General features: G+C 45.1%; 1 protein-coding gene across 1 annotated transcript in view; it reads right to left on the bottom strand.

The window, feature by feature from the left end:
* Window positions 1-312: 312 nt before the first annotated feature.
* HMCN2 (hemicentin 2) overlaps window positions 313-18728 on the bottom strand; it is a 186074-nt gene continuing 167658 nt past the window's right edge. The window contains 12 exon segments of the mRNA XM_069069359.1: window positions 313-1757; window positions 2831-2957; window positions 4009-4128; window positions 5265-5585; window positions 8142-8270; window positions 8840-8974; window positions 11187-11266; window positions 11268-11307; window positions 11971-12033; window positions 13823-14060; window positions 15529-15650; window positions 15810-15947. Of these exon segments, the coding sequence (XP_068925460.1) occupies window positions 1394-1757; window positions 2831-2957; window positions 4009-4128; window positions 5265-5585; window positions 8142-8270; window positions 8840-8974; window positions 11187-11266; window positions 11268-11307; window positions 11971-12033; window positions 13823-14060; window positions 15529-15650; window positions 15810-15947 (1877 nt within the window). The 3' untranslated portion in view covers window positions 313-1393.

Here is an 18728-nt window from a genome sequence, read left to right on the forward strand (position 1 = left end):
AGAGAAGATGGAAGGGTCAAGGGGGCAGACGTTGTCCCTTGCATGTCCCTGTTCCTTTTAGATATGTTTCATCCAGTTTTGTCAGACCTGATCCTAGCAATGATCCTACTTCCTCTCTCAGAATCTGACCTCCCTTCAGGGAGCCTGGAAACCTGAAAAACTAATAATAATCATGAAAATCTAGTTTCAAGAGGGGAGAAAGAGAACCACAGGAAGAAACAATTATAATAGATTTACGTTCTTTTCTTCCCACAAATCTTTTTATCTGCTTAGGAAAGTGCAGGAATAAGTAAGTAAATAAGGAAACTATATTTGTCAACAACATATTTTTTATTTAATTTTATTCATTTAAGATATTACACAAAGCTGCCAGATGTGGCTAGATAAAAACAATTGGCTGGTAAGTAATCAAGCCTCTTTGGATGTAGGCCAGGCCTGCCCCTTTCTCCTTGGTCTCCCTTGTATCATGGATATTTTACACTAAACCTGGGTCTCCCCCATTGCCTAAAAGATCTAGGACCCAGGTACAAAGTCTTTGACTTCTCTGTTGGTAGACATGAATGGTCCTGAGACCTGAGGAGCCAGTCTCTTGAGTCCTGATTTATTTGCTGAGTTGAACCAAAATTTTTCTTGTTTACAGCTCTAACGACTTTGGCATCTTTGTGTTTGGCTTCTATCCCCTTTGCTCACATTCTCTGTCCATACCCCAGAGGGTCAAGGCCACAGATGTAGATTTTGTTTGCTGAAGGGCCTCACATGTGGGATTGACGCAAAGAGCCAGATAGAACCCCTGTTGCAAGAGTAGCTGGTATTGTTGAGAGACAGCAAGAGCCTCTCCAGACTTCAAGGACCCCAGGGTCAGCAGGGGTGGGGCTCAGGGAGACTCCAAGGTTTGCCTCTCCCACCCCTTACCAAGGACAATTGTACAAAGGCATCCTCAATCACAGCTTAGAAAGTCAATTCTCCTCTTCACTGTGAAAACAAAGGGCTCAATCTCTTCCCCAACCTGTCCTGTGAGGTCACCTTCAGCCATTTGAGCTAAGTGGGACTAACAGCCGTAATGTTTGGTCCCATAATCTCTGATTGGGGGAGGGCATGATGAAGAGATCCAGGCAGAATTCATTTCACAAAAGGGATAATGAATGGAAGGTCAGACAAGGCCCAGCTGCCTTTTTACCAAGGAATTCATGGGTATTCTGAATGCAGAATGGGAGAAACCATACCCTACACCAAGCCCAGGATTTGGGGCACAGCTGATCATGGAATGAACACATTCAGCACACTTAGCACAATGCCTGGCACATAGTAGGTACTTATAATAATTGTTTACTGACTGATTGATGGAATGGAAGGGCCAAGGGGGACTGGGGTAGTTGGAACCCCAGGGAAGCCCTCAATAGGGATAGGGTGAGACTGAGATGAGAATGACAAATATGTTCTGGTACCGGAGTACTCGATGGTCACCATAGGTGGCCACTTGCACCTTCATGCGGTAGACACCAGCATCAGTGAGCGGGCGGCGGGTGTAGATGGCGCCCTGTCCACGTTGAGGTTCTCGCAAGGCAAAGGGGCTGCTGGGGTCGGGCTCCAGCACTGTCAGGACTGTCCGGTTGGGCAGGACGCCCCCATCAGAGAAGGCTGTCAGGCGGACAACATCATGATCAGCTCGGATGCCAAAGGGGAGAGTGAGAAGCTTATACTGCAAGGTGAAGGGGCCCCCTGAGCTGCAATCGAGGGCGCAGCGACGGAAGCACATCCTGCAGGACAGACAGACAACAGACACATACACATGGATGAACGATCATGGTGCCCAGGTGTAATCAGAAAAGAGAGGAGGCCCCTGAGCTGGGGCTGATACTAGTCTCCAAACTACTATGACAGGAATGTAGATCAGAGCGCATCTAGGATGGTGAGGGGGCTAGAGATGATTCTTTACAAGGATAAGTTAAAGGAATGGGGATGTTTAGACCAGAAAAGAGAAGCCTCTGGGGAGAGACAAGAGAATCAACTTTCAGTATTTGAAATGGCCGACCTATGATAGGAAGAGAAATTAGACATGTTATTTAAAGGTCTCCTTTGGATTCTTTGTTCTGTGTGAGGAATATTTGAGCTAATATATAGAAAACCTTACTAAAAATATTTTTCTCTGGATCTGGCCTGTGATTTCACAGGGACGGGGAACTTCCTCACTCCCCCTGCCCCTAATGCAGATCAGCCACCACTCTGTAATTCTGAGTCTACAACTCTGGTTGTATGTGGAGCTCTGAATTTCAATAACTTGCCTAGAATCACACAATCATGGTACGTGGGAGCATAGATTTAGGGCTAGAAGGGACTTTAGAGGCCACCCTCATTTTACAGAAAAGGAAACCGAGGCCCAGAGAAGTCAAGTTACTTGCTCAAAGTCACACAGCTAGTAAGTATCAGAGGTGGAATTTGAACCCACATCTTCATGATTCCAAGACCAGCACTCCTATCTGGTGTTGTGGAGTAATTTATAATAAATAAACAACAACAAGAAAAAAACAAAAGAGAAATGGGTTGTGTCTGGAGGTTAGTGGGCTCCCCATCCCTGCCCTGGAGTTGTTCATCATGGAACAGGATGGATCAGTTGTCAAAGATGTTCTAGGGAAGATTCCTATCCAGGTAGAGAGGGTGGACTGGATGGCCTTGGAAGTCCCCTCCAACTCTGGGATAATGTTGTTCTGGACCTTGACTAGGCCCTGGCCACCTCACCCCCAAGCCAGCCAGCCAGCCCTGTGGAGTCATCCCTAACCTGAAGCAGGGAGGGTATATCTTGGGCTGGATCAGTGCTCTGCCTGTCTCTTACCCAGGGCTGGAGCCCCTCCGGTACATGGTGGGGCAGGGTGTGTCCACACACTGATAACTGCCGCGGGTGTTGAAGCACATCTGGCTGGGACCACACTTGATGCCTTCCTCCATACATTCGTTGATGTCTGGAGGAGAGAGAAGACTTCAAAGATGGGTGGAGGGGTATGTATTGTGTATGTGTGTGTGTGCATGCGCACATATGTGCATACATATATGTGCTGCATATCTAGGGGGAGGGGTATAGAGCAAAGAAGAAATTAGGATAGGGAAGAAGAGAGGTAGGAAGGTAAGGGAGATGGCAACTGGTAGAGAGGTAGGGAAATGAAGAAGGGAGATATGGAGAAGAGAGAAGAAAAGAAGAAAGGAGAAAAGAGAGAGGGCCAGTAGATAGGCAAGTAGGAGAGAGAGGAGGAAGAAGAAAAAATGAGAAATTTCTGAGAATACCCCATGAGGTGGGAGATCTGAGCCCTCGACCTCAGGGCCTGACCTCCATTACCTACTCTACTCTGGCATCTGGACCTCAACCTGGGCCCCCAAAGCAGCCAAGTCAGTTCGACTCAGCTGTGCCTTCTATGACTATACCCAGACCTCCCAAACCTTCTGTTCTTGGTTCATTTTTAGGAGATGGGAGGAAGCTGGGCCAATCATTCTTGATCTTGTGATGGAGGAAACAGGCTGCTGAAGGGGAAGGTAAAATGCTTGAGCAGGTGGTGAGAGTAGATGCCAGCCCTGTGCTTCAGGCTGACATGCACTCCATCAGCTGCTCCTGTTGCAGGCCTACTACATCCTTCCCTATCCTGTTTCTCCAGTGTCCCCTGACAGTAGTGACAGCAATATAGTTAGTATAAGCCAGTGGTTATGCAGAGAGAAGGGAGGAGCAGAAGAAGGATCTCAGCCCTGGTAGGAAACTGGATTTCAGCTCAAAAGTATCCAAAATTTTTATAACTGCTTAGAAAATATCTTATGTTAGAATAAAAGCTATGCTTTTCAAAGATCTTTCCCAACTATGATTTTATTTGACCATCATAAGATAGGTAATGTAAGAATTATTATTTCTGTTTTACTGATGGGGAAACTGAGGTCCAGGGAGATGAAGGGACTTTATATCAAGCTAGCAGCAGAACTGGGACTAGACCCCAGGTCTCCCTTGGAGTCCTGTCTCTTCAGGTCTCTTACCCTGGCAGTTCTTCCCACTGGAGAGTAGGCGGTACCCAGCTGGGCAAAGGCACTGGTAGCTGCCCTCAGTGTTGCGGCAGGCATGCTGGCACAGGGTCCTCACTTGGCACTCGTCGAGGTCTGGGGAAGCCCCCAGGATGGGTGGGAGGGAAAGAAAGAGAGCTGAGTCAGAAATGGCCCAAGTGGCAGCATGCCCCAGTGTTAGGGAACAAGGAAATAACCTGCCTCAGGCTAGGAGTCAGGTGGTCATCATATCTACCCACCCTGCTCCACCCCCAGCCTTCCTAAGCTGCCTGGGGCTTAAGCAAGAAGCAGGTCTTGATCCAATCCAACAGCCCAGGGAGAGGGCTGGGAGGAGTGATCTCTTCTCTGACAGTTTCCCTCCCATCACCTCCAACCCAAAGGGTATCAAACCTTCAGAGACAGAAGATTTGGGGACAAACTTCAAATAATCTGTGGGAGGGGGAAGGGTGCAGCCTGGGCTTCATTCTACTTCAACATTCACTCCCCACTCTCTGTTTGCCAGATACATTCCAACTTCATGGCTTTTTTGTTCACTTTATTCCTGCTAGACTGTAGTGTTGTTGTTCAGTTATTTTAGTACTGTCTGGCACTTCATGATCCCATTTGGGGTTTTCTTGGCAAATATACTGGAGTGCTTTGCCATTTCCTTCTTCAGTTCATTTTACAGATGAGGAAACTGAGGCAAACAGGGTTAAATGACTTATCCAGGGTCACACAGCTAGTAAGAGTCCAGATTTGAACTCAGGAAGATGAGTCTTCCTGACTACAGGCTCAGTACTCTATCCACTGTGCCACCTAACTATCCCCCAAAAATTCAAGGTTAAGATATTTCTCTCAGAAAGAAGCTCTTTTCAGTCCTTAAAGGAAATGGTTCAAAAGGAACTGAATGGTAACTCAAGCAACATTATTGAATTTAATCTACACTGTATTTGAATATATTATGATTCTTTTGTTATTCAAGATTCCCATAAATGTTACCTCCATTGTCTTGAGATAGAGTCATGTTGGAGGGCATAGGAGACTATGCCAGTTTAGACATCTTTTCTGCAAATTAAAAAGTACTTGGACATATATTAATGTTGAATTCAATAAAAATTGTTTCTGGGGGACTTAACTCTAAATCAATGAGCCTAAATTGCCAAATTACTGAGTTAGGTCCTGAGTTTTCTAGCTCGGTGGAGACCTATGGAAGTGCCACTGGGTCCCCAAATCAGTCCCAGTCTCCACCTTACCAGTACAGGCTCCGTTCCTCCTGGTGAAGCCTGGTGGACACCAGCTCCTACCAATGGAGCTCGGGGGACTTCCAATAGGCCGGAAAGAGATCCAGGCATGGTAGGAGCCCCCATGAGCTCGGGCTTGGGGTCGCAGCCAGACTGGGAAGGACCCCTGGTGACTGACAGTGGTAATGTTGCTTTCCATCTTTTCTGGTCTGACACAGGCCTTGCCATCCTGGAGTAATGCCTGACCTGGTGGGCATAGGCAGCGATAACTGCCCTGGAGGTTTTGGCATTGGTAAGCACAGACCCTAGGTAGCCGCAAACACTCATTAATATCTGGGAAATAAAAGGAAAACAAAAAGATTGAGAGGAAAGTGGGTGTCATTGAGCATTTCAAGCTTTCAGAGGGAACACCTCTTTTATTCTAACATTAAACAGTCTCCACAATCTGACCCCTTAGGCACACAGTATTCCAGAGTTAGAGGGGAGCTCAGGCTTATCATTTTGCAGATGAGGAAACTCCTGAGGCCCAAGAATTTTGCCCAAGGACACATAGGTGGGAAGTAAAGAAGCTGGGAAGCAAATCAGGTCTTTTGATTCCAAACGTGGTGCTCTTACCATGAAGCCACACTACCTCTCCAAGCGAGTTTTCTAACCGTTGCCTCTCATGGTCTCTCTACACAAACCCCTTATAATCCAGCCAGGATGGATTGCTTGATACTTCTACAACACACACGTTGTCATTTCCTTCCTCCAAGTCTTTGCACATGCTTTTCCCCCTCCCTAGAACACCTTCTTTCACCTCTCTCTATCCAAGCTCCCCCCGTGGACAAGTCACAACTGCAGCCACATCTCCTCAGGGCCTCCCCACATTGTGGCTCTGGGCCACAAAGATCTCTTCCTGTTTAGGGTTCTTGCAACTCGGATAAACCTGCACTCCTCATAGCATACCTTGGCTTGTATGGGTCATACGTCAATTAGAGCTAAAAGGTACCTTGGAGGCCAATGAGTCCAACCCCCTCATTTTACTGATGAGGAATTTGAACCTGAGACAGGGTGACTTGCCCAGGGGCAAAGAGCTAGGAAGTGTCCAAAGGAGGACCTGAGCCCAGGTCTGCCTAAGTCCAAATCCAGCACTCCCTCCACTCCTCCATGCTTCATCTGTAAGTTGCCTTTGTACTTCCCCGCCTCCCTGGACAACATCAAACATAGAGCTTTGTAGGTAGTAGGTGCCTACTAAGTGCTCTTTATTGGGTTTTGAGGCTAAAAGGACTTTCAAGATCTAATAGGATCCCCTCATTGGAACAATGAGAAGGCAAAGACCACAAAGCAGCTCAATGATTGGGTGGAGAGGACAAAGACAGCAACATCCCATGGACAGGTGTGAGCACAGTGCTGGCAGAGGGCCCAAGATTCCTGACTCTCAGGCTACCACCCTGCATGGCATGCTGCCCTGGGTGGAGTGGCCAATTTATTCCAAAGCATTTTTAGATGCATAGAGGAACCAAACAGTTTTCCTAAAATTTCTCAGTGAGGCAGTGATGGGACTAGAATTTTTCACCCAGCTTCCCACTCGGATGTCTCATGTGGTCAGTTTCTTGGCTTAACTATGAGGAGAGATTTCATAGCACCAAATCCATGGCAGGTCTGGCCTTGAATCTAAACATCCAGGAGCAGGCAGAAGAGGAATTGTTCTGTAGTAGCTGGTTTGAATCTGTCTAGGCACGTACTGTCTCTCCTATAACCTCTCCTCTCCCTCCTACACAGACCTTTTGGGAGACTGTCAGTCAAGCTGAGCTCCCAGGGCCATGTCTGACATTACTGACACTAACATGTCTCTAAGCTGTCTGACCTTAGCTCATAGGTAGAGATACTCTCTAAGCAGGTGTAGCAAGGCCCAGGGACCTAGAGGCTCCATCCTGGACCGCATACAAATATTATAAAGCAAGGAAATTCAGAGCGTGGCAGCTTGAATGATCAGTAGGATCACAAAGGAGGCCAGGTTCAAAACACTGGGCCTCACCAGCCTGGGAAGTGATGTATAAGCAAGGACATGATTGTCAGGAAAAGGATGAATGGTGTGAACTTGTTCCCCCAATTCTGAAATACTAAGATGGGGGGCCCTTTGATGCTTGGGTGATGCAAATTTGGAGATACAAGGGAAATTCAACTTTCCACTGTTAGCAGTGAACTGTGGAATTTGTTATGCCCAGGAAGGAAATAAGAAACTGATGTCCAAAGGGTTTGCATTTGCAAATGGCAGAGCTATGAGCAGCCCCCACAAGAAACCTGTGACCTAATCTTTGAGGCTGACAACAGGGAGGACAACTTTGCCTTCCCAGAATTCATCTTTTGGAATCAGCAAAACACTGGGGCAGATGGGCTGCGGGTTTGACTCAGACTAACAATTCCTGAACTCCACTTATGAATGGTTTCCATCTCAGCTAAACCTTCTAAACTTGCAGGAGAGATGTATTGCTGAAAATCAGTCACTTAACATGTTTAGGACTAATCTTTCATTGGAGTCAACTCTGCTTAGAAAGTACCAGGGGCAGTGGAGAGCAGGTGAGAATAAAAATCTTGAATACAACTTTTGTTAGCTTCCTCCTTTCTCTTTCTCTGCGATGCAAATATTGCCCAAGAATACCCATGTCTTTCTGACAATCTCCTTGTTTTGCAATGATTCAGACCAGTTTCCAACATTTTCACTGGGGTAATGGCAGAGGACAATTGGAGGGGTTGGCCTGAGTTCCTAGTGATGCCCCTGCCTTAGTGCCATGTGAGAGTATTGTTGATGGCATCAAGAAACAATCATTGAGCAGCAGTTGATGTACTGGGCTGGGCACTGATGATAACAGAAATAGAAGACCCAGTCATAAGGTTCTCCATTACCCAGGCAGGGACGACCAAGACCCTGGCTTCTGTATCCTGGAGGGCAGGCACAGCGATGCCCTCCCAGAGTGTTCTCACAGATCTGGTTGTAGCGACATTCATCCATGTGCTCTAGACATTCATTAACATCTGGGGGAAGGAAGGGATGAGTATCAGAGCTCAAGTCCCTTGCCCTCTCCTCCCTTCCCTCACCCATTGACATTCCTTCCCTTCCTTCATCAGTCCATTCTCTAGTCAGTTCTGGTATTCCATCTCCCCTCTTGCTTTGACATCAGGTGGATGCAATGTCTAGGAGTCTAGAACTCTGGGTCACCTCTAGGCATAGAATTACAAAACCACAGAATGTCAGAGCTCAAAGAGGACCCTAGAATAAAGAATATTTGACCTTAGAGCTCATCTAGCTCAATTTCCTCATTTTAAAAATGGGGAAAATGAGACAGAAATGGGAAATGGCTTGCTTAAGGTTATAAAGCAAGTTGGTGGTGAGTATGGGACTAGAATCCTGGTATCCTGATTAAAGCTAATGCTCTTTCCATTGGACAACCCTGGAAGACTGTCAAAAATGTGTTTCTGTGGATGCCCAGGTAAACATTTTATTTTGAGATCCCCTAAAAACTGGTGTCTTGGTTTGAAGTTCTTGGGTTGTAAAAGGGAAGTGGGGACCATTCCATCCCGATTTCCCATCAGGAAGCCATCACCTTCGCAGCCTGTTCCATCAGCTGTTGCCTGGAAGCCTGCCCTGCAGTGGGGGAGGCACTGGTAGGAACCAAGGAGGTTCACACAGCGCTGCCCATCGTGACAGACAGAGGTATCCCATGCACATTCATCTACATCTGCAAGTTTGCACAAAGTGGAGGCGGAGGAAGGAAAGGAGGTTAGAAGGAAAAATGAAATGACTTTGTTGTATCAGCACCTCCCTTCCTTGTGTTCTCCCCTGATGGTAGGCTGTTACCACCCTCTAGTCACTAAAGGCTCTCATCTATCCAGTTGCTCCCTGCAGTTTCAGAGGGTAGGGATCCCAAAAATTCTCCTTTCTAGCTCCCCTCTCAGTACAAGCACAACAGAAATGTTACCTGGGTGAGGTCCTTCTAGCCTAGGATGCTAGGCCATGGGACATCAAGAGAGAGTTGGGGGGTGAGGAGGCCATGGTTAATCCTGATGTCAACTCACAGGTTAGGGATAGTCTCCTTGTGTCTCCCCCTTCCCTTAGTAATCCACTATGGATCTATCATCTAGAAAATGAATCTAACCCTTCTTGAACCTATTTCTATCTTCTGTCTGTGCTACCTCTTGAGGTAGTAAGCTCCCCAAATCTATTCCCCACTATGTTAAGGCATCCTCTTATTTATAGTAAAACTACCTTCCTCAAGCACCAAGGAGAGCATCCTAAATCCTACTATCTGGGATCAACACCTCCATTTTCATTTTGTTTTGGATCTGATTGGGGAGTCCAGAACTCCATGACAGGGTGGATTGACAATCATGCAAACTGGGGGAGTGCAAGGTTCATGGTAGTAGATGAAGAACAGATAGCAAACACAATGAGAGCAAGTCCCCAAAGTTCAAGGCAGGAAGTGGGAAACAGAAGCAGAAAGAGGTCTTTCCTGATTCCCCAACCACTAGTGTTGTCCCTTCCAAACTGGTTGTTGTTCAGTCATGTCTGACTCTTCATAATCCTATGGACCACAGCACATCAATGTTTTCCACGGGGTTTTCTGGGCAAAGATACTGCAGCGGTTTGTCATTTCCTTCTCCAGTGGAATAAGTCAAATAGAGATTGATCACTTGCCAAGGATCGCACAGCTAGTAAGTTTCTGAGAGTGAATTTGAACTCAAGTCTTCCTTATTTCAGGTCCAATGCTCTATCCACAGAACCATCTAACTGTCTTATCTATTCTCTCTAATATATACACATAGATATATACATACATACATAAATATATATTATATGTATATATGTACATACACATATATGTATATATATACACATACACTTACAGTCTTCCTATTAAAGGGCAAACTTCTTTCTAGTAAGGATTTCATCGTTGTTTTTGTATCCCTAGTACCTAGCAAAGGGGTAGGTGCTTGATAAATGTTTGTTAATTGATTGACTGTTAACTAACAGGAAAGAGAAGGAATTTGAGTTGGGTGTGTCAGGACCATGGACAGTACCACAGGCAACTTCTTAGAGTTTTTAATCCCCTACCAGTCAATGCTATTATAGTTGCATTGACACTTACTTACTTTATCAGATGTCTCTGGATATTAATAAGACCCCACAATTAGGGCAAGCTCTGATCCACTTGAACTATTGTCCTCATTCATCCAGAAACCTTTGATATCAGTGTCTAAATGTATAGATGGATCCTCTGGTCTGATCTGGGGCTCAAAGAATTCTATAACTCTAGAGATTACTGTGGGTTGGATGCCAGAGAAAGACTTTACATTCTTTATAGTTGTCTTACTTGGGTGGGGAGCAACATCCCCCAAAGAAGGAATCAAAGCCCTGATTCACCTTCTTTAGTAGGTTTTCATGATTTTGTCGATTTTTAATCATAATAATCCTTTCTCAGCCTTAGCAGAATGAGGCCTAATTTTTTACTGCCACACCTGTCACTCTCAGTCTCCTAACCACTGCCCTGCTCTGGTTCCTCCCCAGATCCTCTTATGTCACTCATCACTGGAGATAATTCTGTTTTGCTAGTATTTCCTGGGTTCTTTTGGTACCTCCCTTTGATTCTAAAGGCAATGGGGGTGATATAGTCTTCTATCAACAGAGACAGTAGTGACGTAAGACATATCTGGATAATAACAGGTATCAAAAGGAATAAAATGATAGGTAGAGAAAGTAGCAAAAGCCTATAGGTGAGAGCAACTGACCCAAAGAAATTCTATCAGATAACCCAGGACCCAGCACTAGAGATCATATTCCTAGACATCTGCCCCATGCACAAGTCATCAAGCCACATAACCATAGTAATGTTGGGGCAGTAAACTAGACCACCTGGGATATGTACCACACATGCCCCCAGTGATGCCCCTCACCTCTGCAGTTCCTGTTGTCCCAGGCCAAGGCAAAACCATCAGGACAGGAACAAGAAAAACGGCCCAGAGAGTTATGGCAGGTGGGAACAGGGGCTCTTGGTACTGGAACATTCATCCTTATCTGGGGAGAAGGAATGTTAATACTGAAATGACCCCTGCTGTCTGGGGGTCCCAGGGGACTGAAAAGGCCCCACAGAATCACAAAGTTTTAGAGCTGGAAGAGTCCTTGGAGATCATCTTGTCCAACTTTTTCATTGTACAGTGGAACACCGAGGTCCAAAGAGAGAAATGTGACTTAAGGTTAATAGATCAAGCTAGAAAGGACCTCAGAGGTCATCTAGTCCATGAGTCTCCCTCATTTTTACAGATGAGGAAACTAAGGCCTGGAGCAGTGAAGGAACTTATTCCAAATCACAAAGGTAGTAACTATCAAAGAGGGCATTTGAACTCAGGGCCTCTGACTGGAGAGTGGGCTCTTTTCATGCCAAGATCACATAGTTTATAAGCATTGTGGCTGCAGTTCATATCCCAAACCCAGTGCTCTTTCCATTGGACCATGAGGGCTCAGGGGCATGAGACAGTTGGGTATCCAAAAGTCCAGGCTCCCTCCTCTATCAGACTTGTTCCTCCTTTTAGCTCAGACCTCACCCTATCTGTTCACCTGGACACATCTGGCTCAAGTATAGCTGCATATGCAAGCCCCTGGAGAACTGAGAGACCCTGCCCAACTCTACTTAGTGAGAAGCCCCTGCTTAAAGTTCAGGAGAAGGAGAAGGGTGCTTACCAGTACAAAAGGCCTGTTGGGAATCCAACACAAAGCCCTCAGGGCAACGGGCTTCGTTCTCATCTGCAAGGCAAATGGCAGTAGCAATAAGATTCTTCAGCATCCAGCCTCCCCTTCACACCCACCATCACCACTGCTTCCCCCCACCCAGGTCCAAGCTCTCCTCACCCCCTTCTGTAGTGCTAAAATGGCCTCTCTGTCCTGCTTTTCCTCTAAACCTCCCACTCTACACTGCCAGAGTCATCTTCTTCTAATATGGCTTTGACCACACCTTCTTACTCAAAAAACATCTAGGATAAAGACCACATTGCTAAGCTGCCATTACAGTCCCAGCCCTAAATTTCTTACCTTCTATCCCACTGATACCTTGTTAATAGCTTCTGGCTCTGCCCTAACTGACCTCCTCAATCACCTCAGCACACCTTCATACCCTCCTCTCTCCATACATTTGCTTATATATGTTCCCCACATGGAATGCTTTATGCTCTTTACCTCAATTATTATTTGAAAACTTTACTTTTTGTGTTCTGAACTTAATAGATACCAAAAAAAATGCACATTTCTAGTATAAAATAGAATGGGAAAAGAGAATTTTACATAAAACTGTAAATCTTTATTATGCATATCTTGCTTTTCCTTTTAAGTATGTAATAAATTCAACATGAAGCTTTCAAAACTGTCCTGCTTATCTGTACTTCTTTTTTGTTCTCCTTCTCTTCTATTCTTTGCATTTTAAAAAATGTTTCAATGACCCTCTTTTCCTTTTTTTGAAGGGGGAAAGGCAAGGCAATTGGGGTTAAGTGAATGGCCCAAGATCACACAGCTAGTATGTCAAGTGTCTGAGGTCAGATATGAACTCAGGTCCTCCTGACTCCTGGGCTGGTGCTCTATTCACTGAACCAACTAGCTGCCACTCTTTTTATTTTTTTTTAACAATCTTATTGCTACTGCCTTGACTTTCCCCTCCAGTTGAATAAAGAAAAGGAAAAACAAAGCCCTTGTGAAAATAATTATGCAAAACCAATTCCCACATTGGCTATGTCCAAAAATGTGTCTCATTCTGTACCTCAATTATTCACAGATTATAGAATCATACCTCTAGAACTAGAAGGGAATTCAGAGGCCACTTTGGTCCAAACTTTCATTTTATAGATGAAGAAACTGAGGCCCAGGGAGGTTAAATGACAAGAGCTAAACAAGCGGTTTGGGATTTGAACCTGGGCTTTCTTCCTGGAAAGCCAATACTTCTTCCCTTGTGCATAAAGCCTCCCCTACTCAACTCCAATCTGTCTTTCCAAATTCAGCTCAAATTCATCTTCCCATTTCTTTACCTGACCTAAATCTCCAATCTTTTTTCCACTGCTCCCTGCTAATAACCTCAGGCTCCAGTCTAACTAGTCTCCTCACTGTCCCCTAACACACCTGCATGTTCTCCTGCCTCTGTATATTTGCTTATATATTTTCCCCATCTTCCCTTCCCTTCCCTTTATTTATCCAAATCTTGCCCCTCCTTCAAAGCCCAGTTCAGATTCATGTTTTCCTTCATTGACCATTCTAGTCCACAATTATTTCTCTTTTCCCTGAATTCATGCAGCATTTATAGTCTATGTCACATAGTCTAACCCCTATTGACATATGGTTTCACATTATTGTATGTAATTACTTCATAGGGTGAGCTTTGTTTCCCAGCTAGACTGTGAGTTCGTTGAGAGTAGGGATCATGTTCTATGCTCTGGGTATGCTCTGGTACTTTATTCAGTGGGTGATATTGGAAGCATTTAGAAAATCAGACCATGAGAAGACAGTAGTATAGGAGAAGGTGGGGAAGGGCTGTATCCCTGTACTTTCTCACCTGCTTGGAGAGCTGTGGAGAGTTGGAATCGGAGAGCCTCTTCCCCAGGGTCAAAGGCTGAACTGACGTCGGTGGCACGAAGGTGCTGGACCAGCTGGGGCTGTGGACCCAGGGCAGAGTCATACTGGATTGTGTGGTTGCAGTGGAAGCGAGTAGGAGTTCCATCCTTCAAGAAGGTCTGTGTGGAGTCCACATATAGCTGACCAGGCCCTATCTGTACGTAGCGTTCACGGAAATCCTAGAGCAAGGAAGAAGGGAGGAGGAAAGAGGAGAAGGGAAGACAGTCAGGACTGGGCCCAGGCCTTCCAGGACCTTAAATGGGATCATACTCCTGGTCATGATACCCTAGCAGCTAGAAGAACGAGTCAACAGACCTGGATTTTAGTTTCATGTTTTCCACTAACTCACTGAGGCTGAGGGACTTTGGGCAAATCGGTGAACCTCTCAGGGTGGTAGTTTCCCTATCTTTAAACTAAAGAGATTAGGATAAATAAGGTCTTTGTCAGCCCTAAGGTATAGCTCACATTTACCGTGTTTCCCCGATAATAAGACCTATCCCGAAAATAAGCCCTCCCCTTACTGTGTAAGATTCCTCTAAAATAAGCCCTCCCCCGAAAATAAGCCCTATTGAGATTGCTACTGTAGTGAAGGTGATCCCCTGTGCTACACGCTACATTACGGTACCTACCCTCTGTATGCACCGTCCCCCCCCCCCCCCGTGAAACGCACGCCGCACTCCGAGCTGCATCCAATCAGAGCTGCAGCAGTGAGCGCGTCATCCTGTTCTTCCCCAGTGATTTGCTTATTGAATAAAGGTACATTTTTTTGTCCACATTTACCTGTTTATTAAAATTGCTGTCAATGTTCATTAAAATAAGCCCTCCCCTGAAAATAAGCCCTCTGGTGTTTTTCTGTCCAAAAAAATTAATAAGACAGTGTCTTATTATCGGGGAAACACGGTAAATTGCACTTTGTGGTTTAAAGAGTGCTTTCCTTACAACATTCGGTAGAGTATTTTTCTTTAAAAAAAAAAAACACCTATTTTCAGTTTCAAATTCTCTCCTTTCCACACCGCCCCCCAGAGAAGGCAAGATACATGATACTTGTTACACATATAAAGTCATGCAAAACATATTTTCACATTAGCCATATTGCAAAAAGCAAAACAAGAAAAACAAAGGGAAAAATATGCTTCAAATCTGCAGGTTTTTTCAAGTTCCTCTTTAGAGATATAACACGGGCTTCTAATGACTCCTTCCCATTCTGGAAGTAACAACAAGGCAAAGAGATGAGTGACACACCAGGGAAAGAAGGCATATAAGGCTGGACTTGAACTCAGATCTCTTGACTCTTAAGTACAACTGTCCTTCCATAATCCTAAAATGCCCCATGGACCCATTATTTCACATTGATTGCGCTTTGGGACAATCTAAATTCTCAGGTGACACCCTTGGTCACATTAACAGTATCTTTAGCATGAACACTACTGGGAAGCCAGGGAATGTCATCTTCAGTTTCCTTCAGGTGCCACAAATACCTGCCTATGTGCATCTAAGAGCCTTGCCCATACATAGTAGGCACTTAAGTACTTTCTGAATGAGAAATATAGAGGGCTGCAGAGGGTAACCCTTCTTTCCTACCCACCTTTCCATTCTCCCAAGGGTTTCTGGATCCCAGGGGAGGGAACAAGAGTTGACATTCCTCACCTGCACTTGTAGCTGGGTTGTGGCCAATGCCTCAGGGATAAAGCCATTGACAACCATATCGAGGAGGAGCAGGCCATCTCTGTCCAAACCTCGGGCCATCTGGGTCAGGTGGAGCAGTTCCCCTGCAATGTCCCACCATCCACAACATGAGTCATCAAGGAGAGAGAGAGAGGTTGGACAAAGGGAGGCCCTGATCATACACCTAATGGCCCCCAAACCAACTCAGTTCTGGGTCCTGCCCTCCCTCCTTCCCACCATCAAATGAGGCAGCCTCTGCTCACCTGTAGCAAACTCCACCTGGGACTCCTGCCTGAAATTGCCCCTGGTCAAAGAATAGCCATTCAGGGCCTCCCCACTCTGCCCTGCCAGGACCCAGTAGATGGGGGCAATGGCAACCACAAGAATTCTCATCAATGGTCCTGGGGAGATGAAAGGAAGAGATTAACTGAGTTAGGGTCCTGCTGCAGAAGAGAAGGTACAACCTATCACCACTATATAGTATTATCTTCTTATCTTAGGGCAGCTAGGTGGCACAATGGATAGAATACCTGACCTGAAATCAGGAAGACTCATCTTCCTGGGTTCAAATCTGGTCTCAGACCCTTACGAACTGTATGACCTTGAGCAAGTCATTTAACCCTCTTTGCCTCAGTTTTCCCATCTGTAAAATGAGTTGGAGAAGGAAATGGCAAACCATTACAGTATCCATGCCAAGAAAACCCCAAATGGAGTCATGAGGCATTGAATGTGAAAGAAACAATTGAACAACAGTGAATATATGTTATGTTTCCCAATTTCAATTCATTCACTCATTCATTCAACAAACATTTACTGAGCCCTGACTTAGGCTTTGTACCAGGTATTGGAAAAGAGGCTAAAATGAACAATGTCTTCTTAGGGCAGCCTATCACATGTCAGTCTCATAATCCAAAGGTCCTGAGTGTGCACCCCACAGAGGGTACAACTTTTTGGACAGGTAGTGTGGGAAAGTAGAAAGTTGCTAGATTTGGTGTCCAAAGACCTGGGCATAAATCTTGCTTCTGCCACTTACTACCTGTGTGACCTTGGGAAAGTTCACTTTAACTCTCTGGGCTTTGGTTTCCTCATCTGTAAAATGAGGAGGCTGAAACAGTTGACCTCTACTCCTCTGGTTCTAATTCTATGATCCTTAGTCCTAGCCCTCTAGGAGCTAAGAAGAGAATCTCTCTCTCCTGTCCTCTCTCTCGTCTGTATGTCTGTCCCTCTATCTCTATCTCTCTCACACACACACACCTTCTCTTTTTCTGTCTATGTGTGTCTGTCTCTCTATCTCAGTCTCTGTCTTTCTCTCTCACACACATACCCCTCTTTCTCTTTTTCTGTCTCTATCTCTGTCTTTCTTTCTCTCTCACCCCCCACACCCCTCTTTCTCTTTCTCTTTTTATTATTATTATTTGCTTTTTAGAGGGGGGAAGGTAGGGCAATTAGGGTTAAGTGACTTGCTCACGCAGCTAGTAAAAGTGTTAAGTGTCTGAGGCCAGATTTGAATTCAGGTCTTCCTGACTCCGGGCCGGTGCCCTATTCACTGCACCACCTAGCCACCCCCTCTTTCTCTTTTTCTATGTGTGTCTGTCTTTCTGTCTCTCTGTCGCTGTCTCTATCTTTCTCTCACACACATCCCCTACAATCCAAAGCAGAGTGATAAGAGGCACAAAATACTTTAAAAAAAAAAAAAAGAGAGATCACATTCACCTTCCAGGGTAGGAGGCGAGGCAATCAGGGAAGGCTTTGTGAAAGAGGTGGCATTTAGTCCAGCTAAAACTGGGTAGGGTTTCAACAGGTAATTGCCTCTTCCCCTTTCACTCCAATCAGACAGCCACCACCCTAGTTCAGATCCCTGCCGGCTCTCACTTGGACTATTGCAATGGCCTCCTCATTGATCTGCTGACCCTGGCCTCCCCTCTTTTCCAGTCCGTTCTCACGCTGCCAACAAAGTGAGTTTTCTAAAGTGCAGGTTTGAGCACATCACTCTCCTATTCAACACATTCCATTGGTTCCTTATTTCCCCTCAGATCAAATAGAAACTCCTCCATTTGGCATTTAAAGCCCTTTCCACTTGGCCTCAACCTACCTTTTCAATCTTACTACCATCACTGCTATTGCTGCTGCTGCTATTACTCCTCCCAGCTAGCATTTATATAGCATTCTAAGGTTTGCTACGTGCTTTATATATTATATAGTATATATTATTTTATTATTATGAACTTTGGACTTCATATAATATATACATATTATCTTATTTACATTACTTCCTTTTCACAAACTCTATACATACAAACTAGTTTTATTACTGTTCTTAATGCATACATTCCACTTCCCACCTCTGGATCTTTAAACTGGCTGTGCCCTCTGCGTAGACTGCACCCCCTTCTCACCTCTACCTCTCAGAATTTCTAATTTCCTTCAAAACCCGGCTCAGTAACTGCTTTCTACATGAATTAGCTAGAACTGCCCCCCTCAGAATGACTTTGTGTTCATTTACTATGTGCTTGTATGCATCATGTTATCTTGCCTGATAGAATATAAGCTCCTTCATGGCAGACTATTTTGCTTTTGTCTTTATATTACTGGCACCTCACACAGTGAGGGGCATGTGCTGTCCTTCAGTCATTTTTCAGTCAGCTCCTATTTTTCATGACTCCATTTGGGGTTTTCTTGGCAAAGATACTGGAGTGGTTGGTTTGCCATTTACTTCCCCAGTTCATTTTAAAGATTTGTTCATTTTAAACTGAGGCAAACAGGATTAAGTGACTTGCCCAGGGTCCCACACCTAGTAAGTGTCTGAGGCCAGATTTGAACTCAGGAGGATGATTCCTGACTCTAGACCCAGCACTCTATCTACTGCATCACCTAGCTGCCCAACAGGCATGTGGTTGGAGTTTAATAAATGTTTGTTTAATTGATGAATTGCTGGGTAGATACAAGAGTGAAGAAAGAGTATTTCAAGAAAAAAGAAAGAGCATGAATGAAGCTACAGGGTCAGGAAATCAGAGGGAACATCCTGGGGATGGCAAATAACCCAGTTTGATAGGAGCTATAGTGTACACGAAGGGAACTATTTCGAGATGAAGCTGGACAGGTAGACTAGGGCCAGTTTGTGAAGGGCTTTGAAGGTCATGGGCTTTGTTGTGCAGGCAGGAGGTTTTTGAAGAGGGAAATCA

The sequence above is a fragment of the Petaurus breviceps genome, unplaced genomic scaffold (assembly GCF_028583685.1).
Source record: "Petaurus breviceps papuanus isolate PSGF00001 unplaced genomic scaffold, PetGlider_PUasm1.0 90779, whole genome shotgun sequence".
Classification (NCBI taxonomy): Eukaryota; Metazoa; Chordata; class Mammalia; order Diprotodontia; family Petauridae; genus Petaurus; species Petaurus breviceps.